Below are 27,408 nucleotides of genomic sequence, written 5' to 3'. Positions count from 1 at the left end.
TCTTTTATGTAGAGACTGTCCAGTTTGACCAATGTACGTGGCAGAGGGGCATTGCTGGCACATGATGGCATATATCACATTGGTAGATGTGCAGGTGAACGCGCCTCTGACAGTGTGGCGGATGTGATTAGGCCCTATGACGGTGTCCCCTGAATAGAGATGTGGGCATAGTCGGCAACAGGCTTTGCTGCAAGGATAGATTCCTGGATTAGTGGTTCTGTTGTGTGATGTGTGGTTGCTGGTGAGTATTTGCTTCAGGTTGGGGGGCTGTCTGTAGGCAAGGACTGGCCTGTCTCCCAAGACGTGCGAGAGTGATGGGTCATCCTTCAGGATAGGTTGTAGATCCTTGATGATGCGCTGGAGAGGTTTTAGTTGGGGGCTGAAGGTGGAGGCTAGTGGCGTTCTGTTATTATCTTTGTTGGACCTGTCCTGTAGTAGGTGACTTCTGGGTACTCTTTTGGCTCTGTCAATTTGTTTCTTCACTTCAGCAGGTGGGTATTGTAGTTGTAAGAACGCTTGATAGAGATCTTGTAGGTGTTTCTCTGTCTGAGGGACTGGAGCAAATGTGGTTGTATCACAGAGCTTGGCTGTAGATGATGGATCGTGTGGTGTGGTCTGGGTTATTCATTTTTACACATTTATTTTTTCTTGTGTAGGTAAGTTTAAAAGTTTGGTTTTTTTTTAAATATAAATGGAAGGAACATGTTATCAGGTTTTTAAATTAAAAGGAGTGGTACTGACCAAGCTAGGGTAGGGTAAGGAAACATTCCTGTTCATAGTTTAGATACAAAGTGCGTGTCCCCAAATAAATTCCATGTCCTATGAACACATCATGCTTTCACAGTTCACATATTTAGGGTTCTTACTGTACTAGGTCAAATATAGCAACACTACTGATTTACTCCTTTCAAAAATTGATATGAATGGAAATAAAAATGATCAGTTTGCAATAATTTCTTTTCTCTCTGTTGGGATATATAATCAGAGCCTAATATCTCCATACACAAACAGTGAGTGGGACTAAAAACTTCAGGATTACAAGCAGTACTAAAATAAAAAGAATCCTTAATTTTTATGAAGGAGACATGATAGGAAATGCAAACATCTCTAATCAAGACCTAATCTTTCCAAATGTCCTGACAGATAAGGTTTGACAATGAGTCAGAATTGATTCAGTTCTTGTCATTATCAAGTATCTTTACAGTTGCCTTTTAGAAGTAGGCTCTGATTTTAAATCCCTGATCATATCTCATTTATTGAGAAAAACTGTTGACATTACCCAAGGCACAGTTAAATCAGAAGGCTCTGCCTCCCCAAAGTCACTGTTGCATTTTGTCATTGAAGAAACTCTTTCACTTTAACTACATTTCAGGTCAAGCTGCAAATTTAAAGTTATTAGTTCAAAGTCTGTGGTATGGTAACAGAATCAAACAATCAGATCTTTGGGGTAGAGACTATTTGTTATGCTAAAAGGTACTGGAGACTGCATTGAGCACAAAGCTCAGACTGGATGAAAGTGCATTCTTGAATTAACATATCAGTCAGGACAAGCCCCTCCCAGACAAAGGGGGTTGCAATCCTGCCCAGAGTGGGTGGTGTGGTTTTCTCTAAGGGCACATGTTAGGGAAGCCAGAATATAGAGAACAAGAGCCAAGCAGCAGTCTGTGAGCATAGCGTATGACCATGTAAAAAGCTATAAAGTTTTTTGGGTCTGGTGTTGTCTAAAAGCCTTGGGGCTGTAAAATAAATTCTTATTTTGTTTTGTTTCCTCTCACATTTGGAAAAGGAGGACTTTGTACATTCCTCAAACAAGATTGCGAAGGCACCAGACTCCATCTTCAATTTCTCCTCCTAACTGCAACAACCGACGAGACCCAGAATTTTTGACTAGCTGCTTGGGTCAAAAAGGGGCAACAATATCTTCATACATATTTGCACAAAAACAGGCCCGCAATTTGAGTATTACTGTAATATATTGTTTCTTACCTTTCCTCATTTCATTTCTTGCTATTCCAATTAGCTCATAGTTTTAAGTAAGTTACTCACATATATCCCTACAATTTCTGCTACTCCAATACTTTAATCTGTTTATTCAGAGCAGATATACCCTCCTTGCATAAGAGCCTACTCACCAAGGATCCTCGATTTTCACTGAGCAAAATTATATGCAGAAATAAAGGTGAGTTCCAAGAGGGAAAAATTCACCACAAAGTTACAATTGTTAATTTAATAAAGTAACAAGTTTGTAAAAACTATGTTTGAGAAATATACTGAGGTCCAACAGTGTCAGACAGCTAGTCACTCATGCTACCTCAATATTGATGAGCCAAGAGAAACTGTTATAAATATGAGTGAACAGTGTAACTCTATTGCAAAAAAAGCAAACAATTCTGGGATGTATTAGCAGGAGCATTTACTCCTAGGGGAATTCTGTACCACTACACATGTGCAGAATTAATGTCCTGTGCAGATTTCTTTGCTTCCCTGCAGAAAAGTGACTGACAGGAAAGCAAAGGGAAGCTGCAAGAGTGGTCATGCAGCCAGCAGAGAGAGAAGTCACTGAGGCCGGGGGGGGGGGGGGGGGCAGAGTGCTGGGCCAGACCCACCCCTAGAAACCTCCCCAGGTTCCACAACACCCCCCCCGCAAAAAATCATTCCTCGGCCATGGGGGAGGGGTCACTGTATGGGGAGCTACTCCTCCATCTGCCCAAATCCTGTGCACCTGGACCCCCCCCATACCTAGACACCCCCCCGGCAAGTCCCACCTCCCCTGCATCCAGACCAGACCCCCATCCCCATGCATCCAGACCCCCACCACACTCCCCTGCATCCAGACCACACCCCAGAGCTACCCACACTCGAACCCCCACCCTGACGAACCCCATCCACTATGCACCTGGACCATCCCACGAGCCCCCTGCACCTAGACCACCCACTTTTCCCCAGCCAGCTGCACCCAAACCCCCACCCCTCCAGCATCTGAACCCCATCCCCCTGCACCCAGACATCCCCCCCAAGAGCCACAACCACCTTCACTTGGACCCCCCCCAGAGTCTCATTTCCCCTGCACCTGTAAACCCGCCCCCACTGAGCCCTTGTACACAGACCCCCCCATCCCTCTGAGCCACCCATACCCAGATTGCCCACACAGAACCCCCACACCTGGATTCCCCCACACTAAGCTCCTCTACACTTGGATCCTTCCAGGCTGAGCCTGCCTGGCCACACCTGGGAAATCACCCTGCAGCCCCCAGACAAAGACTTGGCAGTGAGGCTGCACCCAACCCTGACACAGCACAAGGGCCAGGCCTGCCCCAGAGGTCTGTGTTCGGGAGAGGAGGGCTGCAGGGTGATTTCTCATCTCCATGCAGCCAGTCGTCTATGCTCTCCACTGTCATGCTGGAGCCTCCACATTTACTTAATGACAAATAAAATTTCCAGAATTTTAAAATACTGTGCGTGGAATATTTAAAATTTTGGCACAGAACTCCCTCAGGAGTAAGTGTTGTAAACAAGACACAAGAAGTAATTCTTCTGCTTTACTGCACGCTGATTAGGCCTCAACTGGAGTATTGCATCCAGTTCTGAGAGCCACATTTCAGGAAAGATGGGGACAAATTGGAGAAAGTTCAGAGAAGAGAACCAAAAGTGATTAAAGGTCTAGAAAATATGACCTATGAGAGAAGATTGAAAAAATTGGGTTTGTTTGGTCTGGTGAAGAGACGACTGAGAGGGGACATAACAGTTTTCAAGTACATAAAAGGTTGTCACAAGAAGGAGGGAGATAAATTTTTCTCATTAACCTCTGAGGACAGTGCAAGAAGCAATGGGCTTAAATTGCAGCAAGGGCAGTTTAGGTTGGACATTAGGAAAAACTTTCTGTCAGGGTGGTTAAGCACTGGAATAAATTGCCTAGGGAGGTTGTGGAATCTCCATCATTGGAGATTTTTAAGAGCAGGTTAGACAAACACCAGCCAGGGATGGTCTACAATACTTAGTCTTGCCATGAGTGCAGGGGATTGGACTAGATCACCTCTCGAGGTCCCTTCCAGTCCTATGATTCTAACTTGAACTGGAAGGATTAGATTTTTATTGGTAAATGTTGATTTTGCAGAACACACAAGAACCAACTAAAAGATCTCAACAACTGAAATTTACAGATAGGGAAAGAAAGATGCTGGAAAAATTTGAGTTTAATCTAAAGATATCTACTTTGTATATTTTGACACGTGATGTTGACAATTTGTGTTTTAACGGTTATTAAGGTTCAACATCTTATAGCTCAATGTCTACCGTCATTAAATAATTTCTGACCCAACACCCATAAATTCCTGCAACTGTGAAAATTTAAACCAATAAAAATCAGGGGAAAATGTTCAACACCCAAAATGTTGTGCAACCATCAAAATTTAAATTGATAAAAACTGAAAAAAATGCGTATCCACTGAAATTATAAAAAAAAAGTCAAATCCTACCAAACCTAGTTTTAACCTCCCCAGAAATTCTATGCACCTTAGATCATATACATTCACACTACCTGGTTGATATACATAGAGCCTACATTGGCAAATTGGTGAGATCCTCAGTATATTCCAGGTTTCAGAGTAGCAGCCGTGTTAGTCTGTATCCACAAAAAGAAAAGGATTACTTGTGGCACCTTAGAGACTAACCAATTTATTTGAGCATAAGCTTTCGTGAGCTATAGCTCACTTCACTGGATGTCTTGTGGCACCTTAGAGACTAACAAATAGTATTTTGCAAAGTATTCATCCCACCCACCCATCCTAACAACTCATTCTTCTGCTATCAGAGGCTGAAGACAACGCTGAAACTTTTCACCCTCACCAGGTACACTGGCCTTTCTGAAAAGTGCTTTAGTCAAACTCAAGTTATCAGGCTCAATACAGGGGTAACCTGCTTAAATTCAATGGCCTGTGCTATACATGAGGTCAGACTAAATGTCTAATGGTCCCTTCCTTTTAGCCTTAAACTCAGCTCCCCACCCATGTCTGACACCAGGAGGGATGGTCAGCCTCAAGCCTAACTTCCTCTTCAATGCAGATTTTATGAGACAAGCTACTGTTTTACCAGGGAAGCTTAGCTACTGGGATATGAAATTAGTCACAGCAAATGGATTAGATCAGGGGTAAGCAACCTACGGCACGCGTGCCAAAGGTGGCATGCGAGTTGATTTTCAGTGGCACTCACACTGCCCGGGTCCTGGCCACCAGTCCGGGGGGCTCTGCATTTTAATTTAATTTTAAATGAAGCTTCTTAAACATTTTAAAAACCTTATTTACTTTACATACAACAGTTTAGTTATACATTAAAGACTTACAGAAAGAGACCTTCTCAAAACGTTAAATGCATTTCTGGCACGCAAAACCTTAGAGTGACTAAATGAAGACTCGGCATACCACCTCCAAAAGGTTGCCAACCCCTCCATTAGATACTTGAATGGTTCGAACAATATGCAGAGACTACCCAGGTGGCCAGAGTAGCCCAGCCATGCCTCCCCTTGTCTCATTTTCCCTAAAGGATCTATAAAAATGTAAAAGCTCAGTGAAATACTGCACTAACAGCTAAAGTATCCAGTGCAAATTCCAAATACCACTTCAATTCTCCATTACAACAGTTATAACTATAGCCTGTGGACTAGTGGTAATCTGCTGAGACCTATTTAGCTAGTCACACAACCTGGTACTCCTGTTTTCCAGCTATTAAACTAAATCAATATCTAAATTCTCAATGACTTCCAATTACTTTTTCATGTAAGCACTTGGTGCAGGGATGTCAACTAAGTGATCATGAACAGGAAAGCAGGCAGTCTACACTACTATGAATGAAACGGCTCAAAAAGCAGTCTGATAAAATATGAGAGGGAAACACTCACCCCACTACATGAAGTAACAACCTAAATAAAAACCTGCATAGCATTTGATTCCTATTTTGCTGATTGAAGGGACAGTCAATTTGAAATCTAGTTAGAATTTTTTTTAAAAAAAGTTAAAAGTAGCATCAGGCAATACACCTGCCAATTCCATGGCTTTACAACTACTTATACCTACCTTTTCAAAAATTGTTTTTCCTTCTCTGTTTTGAGGTTCACACAAATTGGGGGAACAGTTAAAGGGACTATATAGTGTTGTCACATACATTGAGTAAGCAAGCTGAAAACTTTTTTCCAGTCATCTTCTGGTTATAGCAATCTTTAATAATGTTTAACTTTTCAGACAAGTGGTTTTTAAGTTGATATCCCTTAGATATGTCTTAATAAATTGCTCTGTATTGTAAAATGTAAATTATCAAAGTTATATGTGCAAAATTGCATAACTATTGGAAACAGCTCATTTCCTGGTTTTAACTATGCATCCTTAAACACTGCATTAACACTTTTTCTTACAGTTAACACTCTTAATCGGATCAGATGTTTGGTTCTGCTTTTCACATTTGAGTACACTAGCCTTAGGATAGGACACCTTATAACTGCAAGTTTACCTTACAAGTGTCCTGCATTATGCTTTCATTTGATAAGGAGTGCCGTCAAATCCCAAAGTGACATTTTTTGTTCAGAGGGAATTGCTCTTTAATTAAAACTACTTAATTAAGGTATTTTCATTCATCTGTAAATTAGTGCATGATCAAAAAAATCAAATTAAGCGGCATGGAGGAGCAAGAATGACTAAGGGCTTGTCTACACGGGCAAAATTTCCAATATTGGCATAGCTCCCCATTGGATACTACTCTTCACTAAGAGTGCCTTTTTCTGGTTTAGCTTATGTTGCTCTGGAAGCTACAAAAGCTAAACCAGAGTAAGGCCTAGTCTACACTAATGAGTTAAGGTGACACAAAGTGGCTTATGTCAACCTAATTATGTCAATGTCTACACTAGAATGCTGCTTCCACCAAAGTAAGTCCCCTGTTATACAGACATAACTCTACCTCCATGAAAGGCATAGTGCTTATGTTGATATAGTTAGGGCAGGGGCAGGCAAACTTTTTGGCCTGAGTGCCACATCAGGTTTCCAAAATTGTATGGAGGGCCAGTTAGGGGAAACTGTGCCTCCCCAAACAGCCATGCATGGCACTGTCTCCACCTCCTAGCCGACCTCCCCACTTCTCGCCCTCTGACAGCTCCCCTGGGACTCCTGCCCCATCCAACCCCCCCCTCACTGCCCCATTCCCTCATGGACCCTCTGCCCCTCACCGCCCCATCCAACCACCCCATCTCCTTCCTGACTGCCCTCCCAGGACCCCTGCCCCATTCAACCCCCCTGTTTCGCGCCCTCTGACTGCCCCGACCCCTATCCACACCCCCGGCCCTCTATCCAACCCCCCCTGCTCCCTTACCACGCTGCCTGGAGCACTGCTGGCTGGCCGTACTAGAGCAACACAGCACAGAGCACCGGGTCAGGCCGCAGCTCTGCAGCTGCGCTGCCGCAGGAGCTCGCTGCTCCGCCACCCAGAGCATTGCGTTGGCAGTGCAGGGAGCTGAGGCTGCAGGGGTGGGGGGACCAGCAGGGAAGGGGCCAGGGGTGAGCCTCCCGGGCCAGGAGCTCAGGGGCCAGGCAGGAGGGTCCCACAGGCTGGATGTGGCCCGCGGGCCATAGTTTGCCCACCTCTGAGTTAGGGAAACACAGTGTCTGTGCAGACACTATGCTACTTACATCATATGCTGGCTGTCAGCCCCAAGTGAGGCTGCCAGCTGGAGCCCTACTCCTCTCCCCCCACACTCCAGCACTGACAGCCCAAGCTGTCAGCCTGGTGTGGGCTCACAGCTGGACTCCTCTCACCCCGCACCTGCAGCCTGAGCTGTCAGCCAGGTGCACAGCTCACACTGGAACCTCCCTCTCACTGTCAACCAGGCCTGGGCTCTCAGCTGGGGCCCCTGCTCTGACAGCCTGACCTGTCAGCCCAGTGCTATTGGAGAGGTTTTCTTCCCCACCAGAAGGACTAGAAACTTAACTTGTATTTTTAATGAACTCTTCAATTCTTCAAAAACTGATTATATCTTTAGAGAACATTCAGTTAGACCCCATGTTTTTCTGGGAGGGCAAAACAAAATGGAAAAAATTAAAATGCAATAAAATGAAGAAGTCACCCCTCCTCCCCAGCAGTGGTTCTGGATGCAGGCAGCTAGGCCAAATCTGAGAGAGAGGTTCTATGACCTGGCACACAGGATTGCACTGCTCCTCAGGTTTGGTCTGGCTGCCTTTCCATCATGATGAAAACGATGGAATTTATTGAAAAACTGACCCCTTCCTCCTGTCCCAGTTTCAGATAGCTTTATGCTCTCACCTGTACAGTCACTGAATAATAAGTACAACAGAAGCATGTATGTTTCATGAAGCAGCCAAGCCGTTGTGTTGTGACAGAAGTATAACCTTGTACTTGTGATCTCCCCTAAGGTAAATCATCCTCTGAGCACTGGGATCAATGTAATTAGGTTCTTTAAGCATAAATCATTTTGGTTTCAATTCAAACATTCACTCTTCAATGCACTTTGAAGCCTTCTGAATAGGTTTGCATAATGTAGGACCATGGATAACGCTGCTTATTTCATTACAAGTAGTAACGAAGTTTCAGCACTGATAAGTCCACTCCTTTGGCCAGACTAATACTTTCTGGTGGCTGAGAAAGTTTAATTCTTCATTCTGAAATACGAACTGTCCCACAAAGGCATTTTATTGTTACATTTCTGTTTGTAATTTGAAACATGTATAAAGGCATCTGGGTTGGGTGGGCAGAAGTCTTCCCTTCAAATCTTCGAGGTGTCTCATTGGCATTTACCTCCTTGTATGTTAATGTTGCTACTGGAACTAATTTCTGTAGTAGTGAACTGATTGTAAATATTTCACATTAAAAATTCCTGGGAAACTGGATGCATACATTTTTCTTTAAAAATCAGTTAGCTTTTTAAATTCTTACCTTGTTGAAAAAAAAGTCTAGTAGAGGAAGGGAAAATTGATTACTACCTTCTCTTGGTTGAGACAGTTTTACTGGCTTACATTTGAAAGTCTGTTCTTACAATGAAAGTAGTAATTAAAAAAAAAGAAGTCAGAATTTGTTAAATGCAGCCCGACTATTCTGATTTTCTAAACAAACCTATGTTTCTCTCGTCCTTACTATTAAAAGCACTCTCTTTTTGGGAAGCTTTAATTGTGTATTTCAATGATACAGTCTCCATCTTAGAAATACACATCAGTTGTCCGTATGTTTCAGGATGGGGAGGGAGACAACGCAATTACACCACAAAAGTGGCATTTCACTAGGCTCTGGTTCCACAAAGCATGTTCCAAAATTACTTTTCAATCCCTTATACCTTTTCTATATTTTCCCAACCACAAATCCCAAAGAAAACATACTGCTTATTAACAGCCATGTCCAGGCAAATACCTCACTTCAGCCATTTTGGCAGGTAACAAATCCTTTTGTGTGTAAACTGAGTATAAACTGATGTAGTGTTGGCTTCTTGAGTCCACAGACTGCCTGAAATATTAGTTATGTGAAGCACAACCTTCTCCCATTCATCTTACTGAAACCTAGGCCACATCTACACTACAGATTTCTGCCAACATAGCTATGCTGGTCAGGGTTGTGAAACGGTGTGATCCCTGAGTGAAAAAGCTGTGCCTGAAGAAGTCTGTAGCATAAAGGCTGTTATACCATCAAACCTGTACTTTTACTAGTATAGTTTGTCTTGCTTGGGAGAAATGGTGTGTGGGGAATAGTCTATACTGGTTACAAGCACAGCTTTGTCAGTATAAGCTGCATCCATTCTGGTATTCAGATACTGGTAGAGTGCTTCTAGTGTAGACATGACTCTATTAAAGGCAATTTAATTATCAACATTAAATATTTCACCACTGATTTTAACAAATATTCAGCTATATTTTTTCCACAATCTCAAACTGTCTCCCATAGCCCCCCAGGTCCCACAGACCCAGATAACCCCTTAACATAGTTGCCAAGATCTCCATCTTACCCACCCTCCCAATGCAACTACTTCTACCGCCAATATCTTGCACCAGTAAACTGTAAAATTAGTGGGGACTTGCTGCAGTACCCATGTTAACAATACAAAGTGAGTTTTGATTCAAAGTGTGAAGACTGAGGTTAAAGTCTTAATTATTACACAACCATTAATACTGCTAACAGCGTCTAGGTCTGCATATTAACCCAACCCTTTTAAGTTTACACTTCCACCTAATGCATAATGGCCTAGTCTAGGTTGTAAACTGAAAGCCCAACAAAGTAAAAAACCCAAACAGTTTGATATAACTAAATTACAAAACATTAGAAACTGATTGTGCCAATTTTTGTACTGAAAACACTTAACTCTAAAGACATTCAAAAAAAATTTTTTTTGAGAATGTGGGTGGCTCACGAGACCAGTAATGAGGAAGGGATCCTTTCACATTTACTGTCACTAGTTCATATCCAGCCCTAATGACCAAGTTTTATGCAATTGTTTTTGACGCTCTGTGAAATGAGTTGCCTTCTCACTCAATCCAGCTCACACTGGAAAGGTCATCACATCACAAGAGCACCTCAAGTGGTACCACTTTTGGCAGTCGCAGAAAGATTGAAGAGTGCATGGGCCACAGAAGCTGAATTCCCCTCCTCCTTTAAAGATGGCTTCCACAGAACATGGTTAAGGCATAATGGTGGAGTAGTACAGGAGAAATATGTACTGTTACTTCATATATACCCTAACTGTTGTGTGGATAAAGGACTCAGATGTCTGGTGCTGTCAGTACAGCACCTCATGAACAATGAATTCACTAGAAATCATTTAAGTAAAGATAATCTATGAAGTTACACAGAAACTGACAATTTGCCTATCAAGCTTCAATTAACAGAATGGAATTTAGCATACACAGATGCTCAGCCATGGAGACTAAAATCTTCTGGGAAAGAGGCAAGTTTAGTCTCCATGCTACACTCAAACCTTCACCTCCCTGGTAAGACTGCTAACAAGGAGGGTAATTAGTGCCAGTGATCATGGGGTTTGTGCAACATTAACAATTTTCCATCAAAAATTGGACTGAAATAAATTACACACACAAGCCACCAGACACCACACAACCATCATCTCTTATAGCATGGATTAAACTATTTTCAAAAAGCCTTAATACTTAGAATGACACCTGGAACTTTTTTATTTTGAAGAGTGATTAAAAATGGCATCGCAAGGTTCCATGGTGGCCTCCATATGAAATGTATTTACTTCACAAGACATTTCCTTTTCCGATTGCCACACTTGTAAACTCACCACAGTAATGTTTTACCAGGACAAATGTTTTCAGCTGGGTTGCAAAAGTGTATGCAGATTTCATAGAATCGTAAAACCACAGGGTTAGAAGGGACTGCAAGGGTCATCTAGTCTAACCCCTTTCCAAGATGCAGGATTTGTTGTGTTTAAACCATCCAAGACAGATGGCTATCCAGCCTCCTTTCAGAAACCTCCAGTGAAGGCACTTCCACGACTTCCCTAGGCAGTCTGTTCTATTGTCCCACTGTTCTTACAGTTAGAAAGTTTTTCCTGAGATTTAGTCTAAATCTGCTATGCTGTAGTTTGAACCCACTGCCTCTTGTCCTGCCCTCTGTGGCAAGAGAACAAATTTTCTTCATATTTTTATAGCAACCTTTCAAGTATTTGAAGACCACTATCCTGTCCCCCCCAATCTCTTTTCCAAACCTAACATACACAGTTTCTCCAGCCTTTGCTCAAATGGGCTTGCAATTCCATCCTTTCGATCATCATTGTCATTCACTTCTGGATCCTTTCCAGTTTCTCTACTTCTTTTCTACACACTGGTGACCAAAATTGGACACAGTAATCCAGGTAAGGCCTAATAAGCACCAAATAGAGTGGTACTATTGCCTACCGTCACTTGCATGCTTTGCCTCTGTTAATGCAACTTAAAATTGCATTTGCATTTTTTGTAGCAGCATCACAGTTGACTCAGGTTGAGTTGTGATCTACCACAATTTCCAGGTCCTTCTTAGCAGTGCTGCTGCTAAGCCAATTATCCCCCATTCTGTATTTGTCCATTTGCTTTTTCTTCCCTATGTGTAGGGCCTTACATTGTCTTTACTGAATTTTATTTTGTTGTCTATAGCCCAGTTCTCCAATTTATCAAGATTGCTCTGAATTTTAGCTCTATTCTCCAAAGTATTTGCAACCCCCCAGCTTTGTCTCATCTCCAAATCTGATCAGTATGCTCTCTATTCCTACGCCAAGGTTATTAATAAAATATATTGACCACCAGCAGACCCAGAACATATCCCTGTGGAACCCCACTCAAAACCTCCTTCCAATCTTACATCATTCCAAATAATAGTTACGCATTATTTGCGGCTGTTTAACCAATTATGTATCCACTTAATGGTAGTTCTGCCAAGCATGCATTTCTCCAGCTTACTTAGGAGAATGTTATGTGCGACTGCATCAAAAGAATTGCTAAAATCCAGGTATATTATGTCCAGCGCATTCCTCTTATTCACAAAACCAGTTATCCTGTCAAAGAAGGACATCAAGCTGATTTGGCGTAATTTGTTATTAGTAAATCCATGTTGGCTGCTAGTGATTAACCCTTCATGCTCCAGGTATCCTGATCTACATCTCGTCCCCTTTATTGTCTATGGTAACTTCGTTAGTTGTCTGGTCATGTGTTATTTGTGGTGAAAAGACTGAAACCAAGTAGGCATGGAGGAGCTCTGCCTTCCTATAATCTTCCATGACCAGTTTACATTCTCCATTGATCAGCTGGCCCACATCATACCTGACTTTTCTTTTTTGTCCGAGATATTTGCAGAACTCCTTGTTGTCTCTAACATTTTTTGCCAGCTGCAACTCATTCTTTGCCTTGGGTTTCCTGATTTTGTCCCTATACACTTGCACTATTCCAAAGTATATTTCCTTGGTGACATGTCCCTCCTTCCATTTCCTGTAGGTATCCCTTTTGGTTTTTAAATAGATAAAAATCTCCTTGTGCAGCCACATGGGCCTCCTGTGCCTTTCATCTTTTCTTTCCTCTGCATAGGAACAGCTTGATGTTGAGCATCTAATATTGCATCTTTTAGGAACTGTTAGCCCCCTTTGATTCCTTTTCTTCCTAATTGGTCTTTCCATGGGACCATGCCTATTTTTCCTGAGTTGGTTGAAATCTGCCTTTCTGAAGTCCAGTGTCCTTGTTTTGCTGTTCTTGTCTCCTCCTTTCCTTAGGATCTTGAATTCTATCAAATCATGATCACTTCCTCCTAAGTTCCTGACCATCTTCATGTTCATATTCATCCCTGTTTGTCAACACTAAATCCAAAATAGACAGAATCTCCTTGGTGTTCCGACAACTTTCTAAATCAAAAAGTGGTCTCGTACACATGCTAAGAACTTGCAGGACACATTATGTTTTGTTGTAACAGTCGTCCAAAAGATATCAGGGAAGCTAAAATCCCCTCATTAGTACTAGCTCATGTGAGAGATTTAATTTATGAACAGTTTGGTTGATCACAGGGAGGAACAGACTCCAGCTCAACCTCCTATCTATATTTTCTTTGCAGACAGCCTTTTTTAGTTATTGAATCAAGTCTATTCGTAAGATTTTTGTTTAAACATAGTAGATTTAAAAAAATCACATTTATTTTAATTCCTCACCCTCAAGCATTAATACCACATGTATTCATAAGAATGTTTCCCCTCTTACATTAAGCACAGCTAACGGACTTGAGATTCATCCAGTGTATTTAGCAAGGTAATGGATTCAACCTGGAATCCAATCTATCTTGAGGCAAAAAAGTTTGCTACCAGTATTTTCCAGTCTCAACAAGAAAATCAAAAGACCATGCAGAGTACTTATTTCCTTGCTATACCCCTCTAAAAAGTTTACCACTGAAACACCCCTCCCCCTTTCATGCTGCTCTATTTGAGTTGAAAAGCTGCTGTATACCAATCAATCATACTTGGCCACATACACATTTGTAACCTTTGTTTTTATATAAAGTAATGTAACCACAAACTTAACCTCAGTTTTGTATATATTACAGGCCTTACTACAAAAGACATGACTAGTACAACCAGATATTGAGGCAACATGTAGGCATTTGCGTGGAAACAAGCCAATACTCATGAAACTTTAATTAGCTTGTTGGTAGTTGTCTGTATTTTAAACCACATGAAACACAGTCCAGGCCAAAAAGATAACTTTTCATTTCAGTTGAAATTAGCTTAATCATCTAGCCACACCTTCAATCCACCTTCCCTGATGAGCTACTGGTGCCAATATTGCTTCTGTATTTGCAAAACAACCTTGTTTCCCAAAGTTGAACTCTACCATAAGCTTTTTCATTAGATTTTATTTCTTACAAGAGCACAGGACAGCAGATGCAGATGTCCTGGAAAGATCTGTACACTGACACGGACCACAAGGCCTGTGGTATTGTGCCACAAAGACCATAATGTAAAACTGCCAGTACTACTTGCCTTCCCCCCCCCCACAAACTTTACCATATGACTAGACCTCACAAACCAACGATCAGAATACCAGACACACATCTATTAAATAAAGCTGCGTATCCAACAATTTAAAGGTGGGGACACCTAAGAGCCAGAAATTTCTTTTTAAGTTTTTGTCAATTTGAGAGTTTTTTTTTAAATTAACTGTAGAAATAAATTTCTGATGAAAAGCAATAAACCAGCTATTTAAAAAAGCATCAATCACATAGCAAATATAACGAGTTGGGAAGCATTGTACACGGGGACTAAAAAGCCCTACGAAAAAGTAGCTACCCACCTACTTGTTTTGGGGGTTTCACCCTCTAAAATACCTCAACACAATAGAAGTTTTGAAGCTGCTTGTGGAAAAACTCTTCCAACAATTCTAGTTTGCAAAGCCTCCAAAATGCCTTGTACCTCCAAAAGTAATACTACAAGTTCTCTGTTCAGTCCCAGAGGAAGATGCATCAAGTTCCCTAAAGATCTAAAACAGTTATTATTCCATGTTACTTAATAGTTTGCTGGATTTTATGTTTTAAATTCAAGTTACTTTTCAAAAGCATGTAACCTTTGTTTGTACTTGAAAGCCACAGAAAATGCAACATTTTAAAAACCACATATCTCCATAGTTAAACATTCAGCACCACCACAAAACTAAGTTTGAGTTTAAGTGCATTGTTTTAATAATCAGCGTTCTAGCATCATGGATGTGCTTATATTTAAGTAGTATTGTGTCTGACAGACTACAAGATGCTCAACACAGAGACCAAGTTCTCCATTATAGTCTCTAAAAAAACCTGAGTATTGTCATTCTTCAGTAAATAATTGTTAAAGAAATTAACTTACTTGGAAAAAATCCATACATTTCAACTGAACCATACAGCTCGAGTCACATAAAATTCACTATAAAAGCGTGTCTGTGTGTACACACACACTTCTTGTCCAACATTTATTCCTTATAAGAAAGGAAAACCACCTACTGTGATACCATTTGCAATTGTTATACCATCACAACATCTCAAAGAAGCCTGGGAGGAACAGTAGAGCTGACTGTACCACAGCTGAAGAGGTGCAATGTGAAAGCTCTTTTAAAATAGGCCATTCTCAAGTAATTAAATTACTAACAGGAGTCACCAGATTTATTATTTTACCCCCATCACACACACTTAAAAACCACCAGACTTAAATTCTCCAAACTCCTTTTTACCCTCCCACTGGAATTATCTTGCCTTAAAAACCCCTCAACTCTGAACAAACACCTACAGCCCATTTATCACCTCTTGCATTCATTTTTCAATCAGCTCCATATTTACTCAAAAACATTACTTATAAAAGACTTAATTTAAACCTCTTAGGCCTCATCTAAGTTAGATAACTGAACTGTTAGGAATAATGGCTTTCAGCATCAGCCTTCCTGAACCAGTATTAAACTGCTGAAGCGTTACCAGAGGCAAGACAAAAGCATTTCAATACTGTTTCAGGAAGTAAGCTTTATAATTGTCCAGAATGGTGTTTAAAATTTTTTTAATACTGTTTTGGAACTTTTGCTAATGACTCACCTCTACAAAAAGAAAAGAAGTACTTGTGGCACCTTAGAGACTAACCAATTTATTTGAGCATGAGCTTTCGTGAGCTACAGCTCACTTCATCGGATGCATAACCATGGTGGAAACACTTGTCAAACAGGATTAGGACTACAAAGCAGGGCAGACACTAAAAGGTGAGGCCCCGTTTTCCTTCGAATAACTGTAGTAATAAATAGTTTCTGAGAAGATTTTTCAAAGCTCTCACTGCAGCAACAACTGTTTTCACTACTTGCAATGCTGGGGGCAGGGAGAAGGAGAAGAGACACTTCTCTGAAGCCAGGGCTGTTTCTTCCCCTTACATTACTCTGGAAGGAATTATTGCACTATACCTGGTTTCAGAGTAACAGCCTTGTTAGTCTGTATTTGCAAAAAGAAAAGGAGGACTTATGGCACCTTAGAGACTAACCAATTTGGGCATAAGCTTTCGTGAGCTACAGCTCACTTCATCGGATGCATCAGATGCATTTGAGCTCATGCTCAAATAAATTGGTTAGTCTCTAAGGTGCCACAAGTCCTTCTTTTCTTTTTTCACTATACCTGTTCCTCTTTTGGATCAGGCCCTGGGATTTTGGAATACCAGGTCCCCAGGCCACAGCAGCATAAAGAACCTTTTACTGGAACGCGACCCTTATTCACTCATGCGGTAATACTTTCTCTCTTAACACCTGAACCACACACAACCTCTTCATAGTCAACTAGCATTTTTTAGGAGCACGTGCAACTCTAACACAGCTCATCTCTTCAGTTCTCTCTTCTGTCTTCTCATCTCAAATATTTTTGCATTGTTTCCCCACATCTTTTTGCTCTCACTCCCAACTTCACTAGTCTTTAGAAAACTTAATATTGCTGGCATAATTTTGTTAACTGCAACTTTACTGGGGAGAGGAGACCTACACTGCCATGTTCATATAAAAAGGAGCTTGAGGAAATTGACAATTTATTTCAGACTACACTTATATCACTATTTGATCATTAGAACTTGCCTACACACAAACTTGCACTGAGGTGACTAATGGTCATTTTAAAACAGATTTAGACTGATGCAAGTGCCTGTATGGACAGTCTTAAGTCAGTTTAAAAGCTGCTTATAGTAATTTCCTTTCAGATTTAAGCTAAATACAAGCCATTTTTAAAACCCATTTAAGAAGATCCATGCAGGGGCTTGCCCAAATTTAAACTTGTTTAAAAAACTTTAGTTACATCATGATAACAGCCTTTCAACACAAGGCATTTTTCAATCCCTCCTGTGAAAGTCATTAATATTCTAATCTTCCTACAGCCTTTATCCCACAAGAACAGAGTCACGCAAAATTCACACTGAAAATTAAATATTTTCTACAACATTTAGAGGAAAATGACTAACCAAAGGCAACTGAAGTTGCTATCTTGTAGATGCTGGAAAAAAACTTTTTTTTTAATCCACACATTGTTTTACTTTAAAGTAGTAAATATAATTAAAAACACAATTGCAATAAAATATCACCCTGTAGTCCCTTTAGAAATTGCTATACAAACTCATTTCCTGCTAGTAGTTTACAAAGCAAAGCGTATGTAACATCAGTACTAGAATACTACTTTCCTTCTTCAAAAACCACAAAAGCATTTAATAAAAAAACCTAGAAAAACAGCAACAATACCTAGAAAGCATCAAAAATTATAAATCAAAATTTAGTTCACCTGGCTTATTAGCAAACAGGTTTCATTTTTAACTCTGAATTTTTTTAAAAAGTCACCTCTCTCTGCATCACTAATTTTACATTAGTGATTTTAGAGCCAAATTTATACTTCTAACCAGCTGAAACTTAGTATTCTCTAATGTAGAGCAACTAAAATGCTGAGACTTTGCTATGATAAAGATAGCTTTATACTGCAATTACATCTAATTTTGAGTCTCACATCTGAGCCTCAGGTGTTTGAGCTCTGAGAACTGGATATGTGCACCAATAATCAGTGTTTCTCACTGAAGTTGATTAGTGTAATAAACACCAAAACACCACTTTTAAACTGGAAATTATAATGGCAAAATGTTTTCAGTTTTCATTAGACTTGACACTTCCTTCCTATACTTAGATTTTTATTCACATTGCAACCATCCAGGGAGTGTACAAAAAGGCACTGACCTATTTCATAACAGGACAATGTTTGAAACAATATTAATTTCTGCTGGCTTCAAATAGCACCAAGGGAACCCCGAGTGCCTGATGGTGAGAGAAACATGAAAGGCAAACTTTGCCGGCAGAATATAAACCATCAAGTCTGCTAAACCCAGGGTTGTGAGTTCAATCCTTGAGGGGGCCATTTAGGGATCTGGGGCAAAAATTGGGGATTGGTCCTGCTTTGAGCAGGGGGTTGGACTAGATGATCTCCTGAGGTCCCTTCCAATCCTGATATTCTATGATTCTATGAAGTCCAGGAGGCTGCTGGAAACTTTCAAGGTAAACACAAACTTCGTTGGGAGTTACTGTATATCTTCTTATATCAAACAAGGAGGCTCCTACAGCTACTTCGCTCTCCTGCAAGTGAGAGCTGCTTGTTACACTAGAATTAGCCCTCCCTCTGCCCAAGCAGTCATTTGTTCAAGAATCTATAAGACAACCTGCTTGTCCCAGATCAGCCCCCTCTCCAAACGCTCACACTTATAGTGTTTTCAAAAGAAAGAGAAAACAGCGTCAAACTACTCACTATCCAGCCCCCCTCGCCCCTCCGTCCTTTGCCAGGGCTTCCCCATAGCCCCGACGGCCACCACAATTCCTACCTCCCACAGGACAACCCAGGCCAGAGATCCCATTCCTGCCCCTACCATCCCCCGGCCAAGAGCCTCCACTGCAATACTGCTCCCCTCCCCCGAACCCCCGTCTCCCTGGCTGCGCCCTCAGCCTAAAAGCCCAGGGTGTCCCCCCTCTCGTACAGCCCCCCCCTTACACTCTGGCCCCGGCCTACTCCCCCGAGCCCCGCCCCCCCCGGCCTACTCTCCCGTACGGCCCCGAGCCCTGCCTCCCTCCCCCCCGGCCTACTCCCCCGTACGGCCCCGAGCCCTGCCTCCCCCCCCCGGCCTACTCCCCCGTACGGCCCCGAGCCCTGCCTCCCCCCCCCGGCCTACTCCCCCGTACGGCCCCGAGCCTTGCCTCCCTCCCCCCGGCCTACTCCCCCGTACGGCCCCGAGCCCTGCCTCCCCCCCCCGGCCTACTCCCCCGTACGGCCCCGAGCCCTGCCTCCCCCCCCCCGGCCTACTCCCCCGTACGGCCCCGAGCCCTGCCTCCCCCCCCCCCCCGGCCTACTCCCCCGTACGGCCCCGAGCCCTGCCTCCCCCCCCCCCGGCCTACTCCCCCGTACGGCCCCGAGCCCTGCCTCCCTCCCCCCCGGCCTACTCTCCCGTACGGCCCCGAGCCCTGCCTCCTCCCCCCCCGGCCTACTGCCCCGTACGGCCCCGAGCCCTGCCTCCCCCCCCCCCGGCCTACTCCCCCGTACGGCCCCGAGCCCTGCCTCCCCCCCCCCCGGCCTACTCTCCCGTACGGCCCCGAGCCCTGCCTCCCCCCCCCCCGGCCTACTGCCCCGTACGGCCCCGAGCCCTGCCTCCCCCCCCCCGGCCTACTCCCCCGTACGGCCCCGAGCCCTGCCTCCCCCCCCCCGGCCTACTCCCCCGTACGGCCCCGAGCCCTGCCTCCCCCCCCCCCGGCCTACTCCCCCGTACGGCCCCGAGCCCTGCCCCCTCACACTCCGGCCTACTCCCCCGTACGGCCCCGAGCCCTGCCTCCCTCCCCCCCCGGCCTACTCTCCCGTACGGCCCCGAGCCCTGCCTCCCCCCCCCGGCCTACTCCCCCGTACGGCCCCGAGCCCTGCCTCCCCCCCCCCGGCCTACTCCCCCGTACGGCCCCGATCCCTGCCTCCCCCCCCCGGCCTACTCCCCCGTACGGCCCCGAGCCCTGCCTCCCCCCCCCGGCCTACTCCCCCGTACGGCCCCGATCCCTGCCTCCCCCCCCCGGCCTACTCCCCCGCACGGCCCCGAGCCCTGCCTCCTCCCCCCTCCCCACTCTCCCGTACGGCCCCGAGCCCTGCCTCCCCCCCCGGCCTACTCCCCCGTACGGCCCCGAGCCCTGCCTCCCCCCCCCCCGGCCTACTCCCCCGTACGGCCCCGAGCCCTGCCCCCTCACACTCCGGCCCCGAGCCCCCCGGCCTACTCCCCCGCACGGCCCCGAGCCCTGCCTCCTCCCCCCTCCCCACTCTCCCGTACGGCCCCGAGCCCTGCCTCCCCCCCCGGCCTACTCCCCCGTACGGCCCCGAGCCCTGCCTCCCCCCCCCCCGGCCTACTCCCCCGTACGGCCCCGAGCCCTGCCCCCTCACACTCCGGCCCCGAGCCCCCCGGCCTACTCCCCCGCACGGCCCCGAGTCCTGCCTCCTCCCCCCTCCCCACTCTCCCGTACGGCCCCGAGCCCTGCCTCCCCCCCCCGGCCTACTCCCCCGTACGGCCCCGAGCCCTGCCTCCCCCCCCCGGCCTACTCCCCCGTACGGCCCCGAGCCCTGCCTCCCCCCCCCGGCCTACTCCCCCGTACGGCCCCGAGCCCTGCCCCCTCACACTCCGGCGCCGAGCCCGCCCCCGCCTCCTCACACTCCGGCCCCGAGCCCCCCCGGCCTACTCCCCCGCACGGCCCCGAGCCCTGCCCCATCAGCGCTGAGGCAGCAGGGCCCCGAGCCCGCAGCACAGGCCGGGCTCGCTGGGAGCCTCCCGGGACCGGACCGGCGGTTCCCGGGTCGGTGTCGGGGCTGGCTACCACCCGCAGCCCTGGCTGGGCCCTCACGGAGAGGCCCGTCCCCCGCGGGGCCCCGCACTCACCGGCCAAGCCCCCTCGCTGCCTCCCGCGGCCCCACAACCATAACAAAGCTCTGCCCAAAATGGCTGCCCGGCCCTGCCCGGCCGGGGGCCGGAGGGGGCGGGGCTGGCGCGCGGGGGACACACCCACCTGGCGCGCTCTGGCCGCGCGCCTCTCTCGGCCCGGCGCGGGGGTCCCACGCGGGACGCTCCCGGGGGTGAGGGTGGGCGTTACGGCGCGAGGCCGGCGCGTGCTCTCCGGACGGGCGCGCGCGCGCATTCGCACGCTCGCGCGAATACGGCTCTCTCCAGTGTCTCCCTCGGCCACTCCGTGCGCGCGCCCGCCCGTGCTGCCTCGACACCTCCCCCCCGCCCGAACTTCTCCAGGCGGCTCGCGCGCCCGCTCTGTTTGTGTCTGTCACGCTGGGGGACGGGCCGAGCAGATTGCTCCCCCCGCCCGAGACTCCAAGTTCCAGGATGCACTGCGCCACCTGCCTCACCCTTTGTGAGGGGGGCCGCCGCCGCCGTGCATGCTGGGATGTGTAGTCCCCGCCTTGCTGCGGCCGCCACCTTCCCCTTAAAGTGGAAGGCACAGCCTCTGTGCAAGGAAGCAAAGCACTTTGTAATCCTAGAAAGCCAGCATCTGCCCCTCCTCTCCGCCACAGCAGCGGGGAGGCAGAGTAGGCCGGCAGGCTGAGGCTTCGAGTACAAACCAATCCTTCCTGCTCAACAGAGATTTCCTGAATGAGCCAGCCGCACTGTCACACGTAGCAGAAATAATTGGGGAAGGCACCGCAATGGCTTTACATTCAACAAGGGAAGCTTCGCAGTCAACCCAGAAGCAGAGAAATTATGCCCCAGAGACACTTCCAGCAAAATGCAGCTGCAGGGCAAGAGGGAGGATTCCTCAGCTGCTGGAATAATGCTGAGTGCTATTTACCTCTCACCCGTTCTGCAAACTTTAGCTAATCTTCCCAGAAACCAGGGGAGAGGGATCAGGCCCAGCAAGGACTAGACATTCAGCATAACTGTTGCAGAAAAAAAGGAGACAGAAAAGTGACCTCACAATTGGTGGTAGCTCCCCTTGCCAGCCTTGAAAGAGGCATAAATACAAGACACACAAATAAATTAACTTGAAGAAGAGTTTGGTGTGGCTGGAAAGTTTGTCTCTCTTTCACCAGCAGAAGTTGGTCCAATAAAAGATACCACCCCACCGACTTTATCTTTCAAATAAGTTAACTAGTTAGTCAATTTTCAGAGTAGCAGCCGTGTTAGTCTGTATTCGCAAAAAGAAAAGGAGGCCTTGTGGCACCTTAGAGACTAACCGATTTATTTGAGCATGAGCTTTCGTGAGCTACAGCTCACTTCATCCGATGAAGTACTCCTTTTAGTTAGTCAATGTCTGGGTAGCACTTTGAAGATGTAAAGCATGTGTGCTAATTGTTACTGTGGCTACACCGCAAAGCTGGTGCTTGCGAACTAAATGCTCAATGCATTCTGATTACTCAGAACCGCTTGCAGTTTTCAGTTAAATAAATGAGAGTAGAGAACTGGGGTGTCAGCTTGGGCAGCACCCTCCACACCAGTCCAGGCTCTGATCCTGCACCCATGCAAATGCTTTATCCAGGCTCTTGGGGTTTTGTTTTTGTTTGTTTGTTTGGGGGGGGGGCGCGGTTTCTGACTCATACTTTTTGACTGTTTGGCAGTACTGGTGGCCTGCATGCAATCACTGGAAATACTTACATTCCCTAAGTGATGCTCAGCATAACCGGTCTGGAATCAGGCCTTTGCCATCAGTGAGATACATTGTTGTTGTTGTTTTGTTTTAACGTAAATTCTCCCCCCTTTAGAACTGATGCCTTTTAACCCTGTCGCTCCCACCCTCTTAACGGTGGACAAACTCGGGGCAAGGGGAGCTTTCTGTAACGCCAGAGAACTGAAACGACAAGCCCCCCCCCCCCCCCCCCAGCTTTGAACAGAAAGTCCGGGGAGCCGGCCCCGCAAAGCGGAACGAGAGCGCCTGGCCCACGGCCGGGGCCGGGGCTCTCCGCCCGGCGCACACGGGAAGCCCCGCTCCTTCGGCCGGATGCTGCCGCCCTTCCCGTCCCTGCTCGGGAAGCTGGTTGTGCTGGGGCTGGCCGTGCTCCTTGCCGTTCCCTTGGGCGGGTGAGTGCGTGATCCCTGGGAGGCGGTGGCGGGCGGCTGGGCTCCCCGGGGGAAGGCGCCCCGGGAGGAGGGGTTGGTTTCCTGGAACTCTCTGCAGGGAGAGGAGGCACGAGTGGGGGGCGCTTGCACGGCAGCTGGTGCCGGGGAACTGATCCAGGCTGCGGCCTCTGGCGGCCCTCAGACCACCAGTGCCTAGTCTTGTTAATTACAGCAGAGCAGGGGGCTTCCCGGGTTCAGTTCCCACCTCTGCCACAGGATCTCTCTCGGGGCAAATGACTTAGTCTCCCCCACAGGTCCCCATGATCCTTCCTTTTGGTTATTTAGATTGTAAACTCTTCATTTTACAGTGGGGTCCCCAGACTTGGTTGGGGCTTCCAGATGCTTCTGTAATACGCAGTGGACCCATTTAAAATGTGTATTTGTAATCACAGTAATCTTCTCTAGGTTTTCTTTTCTCTTCTAAAGAACAGTGGTAATGTTACCTAGAAACTTCCCACTTTTAGAGGAATTTTTTTTGGTAGGATTAGTGGATTCAATTTGGGGCTGGGAGATGGAATTTTAATTCCAACTCTACCATCAAGGTGACTTGGCAAACCATGTATACTGTGTCAGTTTCCCCATCTGTAAAATGGAGCTATTTACCTACTTCATAGGCACTTTGAGATATAGTTAAGCCCTGATCTGGCAATAAAATGCATTACAAGTTAATGACCTTAGCTTGTAAAGTGACTTGAAAACAAAATGCCCTGTAAAAGTTCAATATAATTATTTGGTTATAGGAGTACAGTAGATAAACATGTTATTAGCTGTACAATGACAAAATCCAAGATGCATGGTCCTGATCTGCTTCCTTTTACTTATAAAACAAAATGGGCAATAGGGAAAACAAATTGTTGTCATAACTTATACTAAGACATATTCTATACTTGGATATTCTACCTAGTATAGACTGTCACTAAGTTGATTCTCTTAACATTTTTTCTTCATCCCTTAGGGCCTTCTGCTAAGGCAAATATGTTTCACCTTGTACAGCGATGTTGTTCCCACATACCTTTAAAAGTAAGTTTCTAATGTGTTATCTACTTTATCCTGAAATAGCTTTCAAAACAAAACAAAACAAAACAGGAGGCAAAGCATCTTCGGTATAAAACACAGTTGGCTCACAGTTTACAACAGACTGAGGTTTCATTTTATCATATTTATTTTTTTCCAAAGGAACTTTTCTAATGTTTAAAGTGTATAGAATTGTAAACCCATTTTTTCCCTGATTCTTGCCTGGCATCATCGAACCGCAACTTAGCCACATAGCTTGATCAGTAAGCCTGCTGCTGTACAGGCTTACTGATATGTTCTGTTGCTGGTATTTGACAGCTGTTAAAATTCATAGAATCATAGAATCATAGAATATCAGGGTTGGAAGGGACCCCAGAAGGTCATCTAGTCCAACCCCCTGCTCAAAGCAGGACCAATTCCCAGTTAAATCATCCCAGCCAGGGCTTTGTCAAGCCTGACCTTAAAAACCTCTAAGGAAGGAGATTCTACCACCTCCCTAGGTAACGCATTCCAGTGTTTCACCACCCTCTTAGTGAAAAAGTTTTTCCTAATATCCAATCTAAACCTCCCCCACTGCAACTTGAGACCATTACTCCTCGTTCTGTCATCTGCTACAATTGAGAACAGTCTAGAGCCATCCTCTTTGGAACCCCCTTTCAGGTAGTTGAAAGCAGCTATCAAATCCCCCCTCATTCTTCTCTTCTGCAGGCTAAATTAATTAATAATTAATAAATAATAAATAATTATTAATAATTAATAATTAAAGAGCCAAATCCTCCCTTCAGTTCTGTCTCTATAACCATGCTGAAATCAGTGGGGTTTCATGGGTGTAACTATGGACAGAACTTAAGTGTACAGTCTGGATCATATATGCACCACAAAATTCCTCTTTACTGAAACAGTTATAACATTAGGCATGCATCCAATGAAGTGAGCTGTAGCTCACGAAAGCTTATACTCAAATAAATTTGTTAGTCTCTAAGGTGCCACAAGTACTCCTTTTCTTTTTGCGGATACAGACTAACACAGCTGCTACTCTGAAACCTAACATCATGGTGATGATACAGTCTCCACACTCTCAGGTCACCATCTGCAAAGTATTTTTTTAAAAGTTCTGTAGCTGCTCTCTTTTGATTGAATATGAAGAAGGCAAAAAGGCATTGTGCTTTTTCCTCAGCAACTTCAGGAATGTCAATTTTTGCAAGAGGGCCTCAGGGCAATCACAGGGATGCTTATTGTGAGCTCTAGCACCTTAATTGTTAATCTTTAACACAGACTTTCTTTATCCAAAATCTTAGTCTATTAAACTTGAGGTGTTTCAAAACAAGTTTTTAAAGTGACTAACAATCCTTTTCCCTTTCACTTACTCTCTGTTCTGTTGGCTGTAATGATATCATTGCACTAGTTCCCTACTCATCATAGAAGCTTCTACTCTAAGGAGGGCTTGAATTTCTAGTGTGAAAACACAAGCAAGGAAAGTAGTTGGAGGAAACTTTTCAGGCCTTCTTTATTCACCCTAAAGCAGCAAAAAGAACACAAGCGCAGATAGTCTCTTCACAGATCACTGCCATGTCAGAAACAGGGGAGGAAGGCAGTGATTTCTGTAACTTCTGTGTAATGCTTTCTACTGTTTGTGTTGGAATGCAGTGAAACAGCCAACTTCTTATAAAACCAGCAGTGCTCTTTACGTGAAGGGGAAAAAAAAATCTTTATAAACCTTCTAATAACATACAAGACAGTAGATTTCCACAGCTAGGCTTAGTTTTATGCAGGGTATAACTAATCAACTCTCCAGGCTAACAAGTGCTTGTCAGATATTCCTAATACATTTTGTAATTGCAGCTCCAGAAGTTGACCCTTCACAGACAGCTACAGTATGGAAGGAATAAGACAATTTGTTCTTCTCCTCTCAGTATCCCTCTGCAGAGAGTTCTTTCCCGTCCGTTGAGATCTCAGCTCCTCACCAAGGCCTCAGCCTGTGTAACCAAGGCCCAGGGATTCCATTGCTCCCTCCGCTGCTTAAAGAAAAAGAAACCAGAAGAACCTGAACCCCAACTGGGGCTTCTGCGCCATGATATGAGGTCACTAAAGGACTCACCAAAGCCTGCCTTTTACCTGGGCCTTGCAGGGTTGATTCCATTTGTTTCAGTGCCACTGATAATGGCTATCCAACAGACCTACTACACTGAGCTGGCATTTGCTCAAATTACATATGGGGCCACTATAGTCTCTTTTCTAGGAGGAGTCAGGTGGGGATTTGCTCTCCCAGAAAATAGCCCAGGCAATCCTGATTGGATGAACTTGGGGAACAGTATAGTTCCCCCTTTATTAGCCTGGTTTGCCATACTTTTTAAAGATGACCTCACTCAAGCTGCAATCATGGTGATAATTGGTTTAGGGGTAGCATTACATTATGACCTTGCTGTTCTTCCTACTTATCCCAGCTGGTTTAAAGCCCTCAGGGTATTACTAACCATGGTGGCAGTATTTTCATTGGTAGCCACCTTGGGACTTATGGATGTTTATCCAGAGAAGCAGCTAAGGAACAGTGCAAGTAAAAGTAAATGAAAGTGAATCATCATAAACCAACAGACAAGAGATTTTTTTTTTTTTTCTGTCAAGCCACTGCAGAGTTTTGTATGAAGTTCTAATGGGAGTAAAAGAAACTGCTTAGCTTCTCCATGCTTGCAGAACTAGAGCCATGAGTGGAAATCAGAAAACAGCAGCTTGCAAGACGCTTACTTTGGGAGCAACCAGTTTCCAAGCAAGTTGAGCAGAGGATTTATATATACACATTATTCACTTTCTTTAGATTGTTTTCAAGACAGGTATGCATCTTCCCTTATTTGTACAGCAAGAGCCCAATCCCGACAGATCTTTGGGTACTACCGTAATATATTTTTAAATGTTTGGGGGTAGATTAAACTCCTTGTGTACTATGAAGAATAATTATTAAAACAAGGATAGGTCAAGAGGCTTAATTATAAGGTGTGCCAAGTTCTGCAATGGAAGGAATAAGGTCATAGCTTTTGTAAATGTTAAGAAGCCTTTTAGCTGAAAACCATGGGATGAAAGCACTTCCTGTTCCCACTGAAAATGGAACAATTACTGCATTATACTTAAGTTTGTAGACAATTGGAAGATTCATGATGTACAAGGTTATTATATGTACAGCTGCTTTTTTTTTTCTTTTTTGGTAATGCTGTTTGTAAATACCACACCTACACCACCCCAGGACAAGATTCTTCCCTGACCCAAATTCTACTGATGAGAAAATATACACTAAACATGGTAAATGA

The 27,408-nt window shown here is 45.1% G+C and overlaps 2 protein-coding genes across 6 annotated transcripts in view; one reads left to right on the top strand and one right to left on the bottom strand.

Moving 5' to 3' along the window:
- The window catches only part of GPBP1L1 (GC-rich promoter binding protein 1 like 1), a 51,725-nt gene extending 30,518 nt beyond the window's left edge, over positions 1–21,207 (bottom strand). For 3 of the 5 annotated variants that reach the window (XM_048861422.2, XM_048861425.2, XM_048861424.2), the window contains exon 1: positions 20,915–21,021. The gene's annotated coding sequence lies outside the window, so the exon portion shown is untranslated. Of the gene's footprint in view, positions 1–18,203; positions 18,223–20,914; positions 21,022–21,041 lie in introns of those variants that run through there. The other 2 variants (XM_048861423.2, XM_075131879.1) reach the window with 2 other exon arrangements.
- A 1,720-nt stretch (positions 21,208–22,927) lies between these two features.
- TMEM69 (transmembrane protein 69) lies at positions 22,928–27,408 on the top strand. The gene is made up of 3 exons (XM_048860203.2): positions 22,928–23,056; positions 24,051–24,115; positions 25,952–27,408. Exons 2-3 carry the CDS (start codon positions 24,071–24,073, stop codon positions 26,675–26,677), a joined length of 771 nt encoding a protein of 256 aa, XP_048716160.2. The 5' UTR covers positions 22,928–23,056; positions 24,051–24,070; the 3' UTR covers positions 26,678–27,408.

This window comes from Caretta caretta, chromosome 8 (assembly GCF_965140235.1).
Source record: "Caretta caretta isolate rCarCar2 chromosome 8, rCarCar1.hap1, whole genome shotgun sequence".
NCBI lineage: Eukaryota > Metazoa > Chordata > Testudines > Cheloniidae > Caretta > Caretta caretta.
The sequence above is the reverse complement of the archived record's forward strand: the minus strand, read 5'-3'. Positions and strand labels throughout refer to the sequence as shown.

Bases quoted from the DNA above. Each gene is read 5' to 3' on its own strand.
- TMEM69 (XM_048860203.2), top strand. From the start codon at position 24,071: ATGTTTCACCTTGTACAGCGATGTTGTTCCCACATACCTTTAAAA. The intron at 24,116-25,951 runs GTAAGTTTCTAA...TTGTAATTGCAG, and splicing joins GTTCCCACATACCTTTAAAA to CTCCAGAAGTTGACCCTTCA.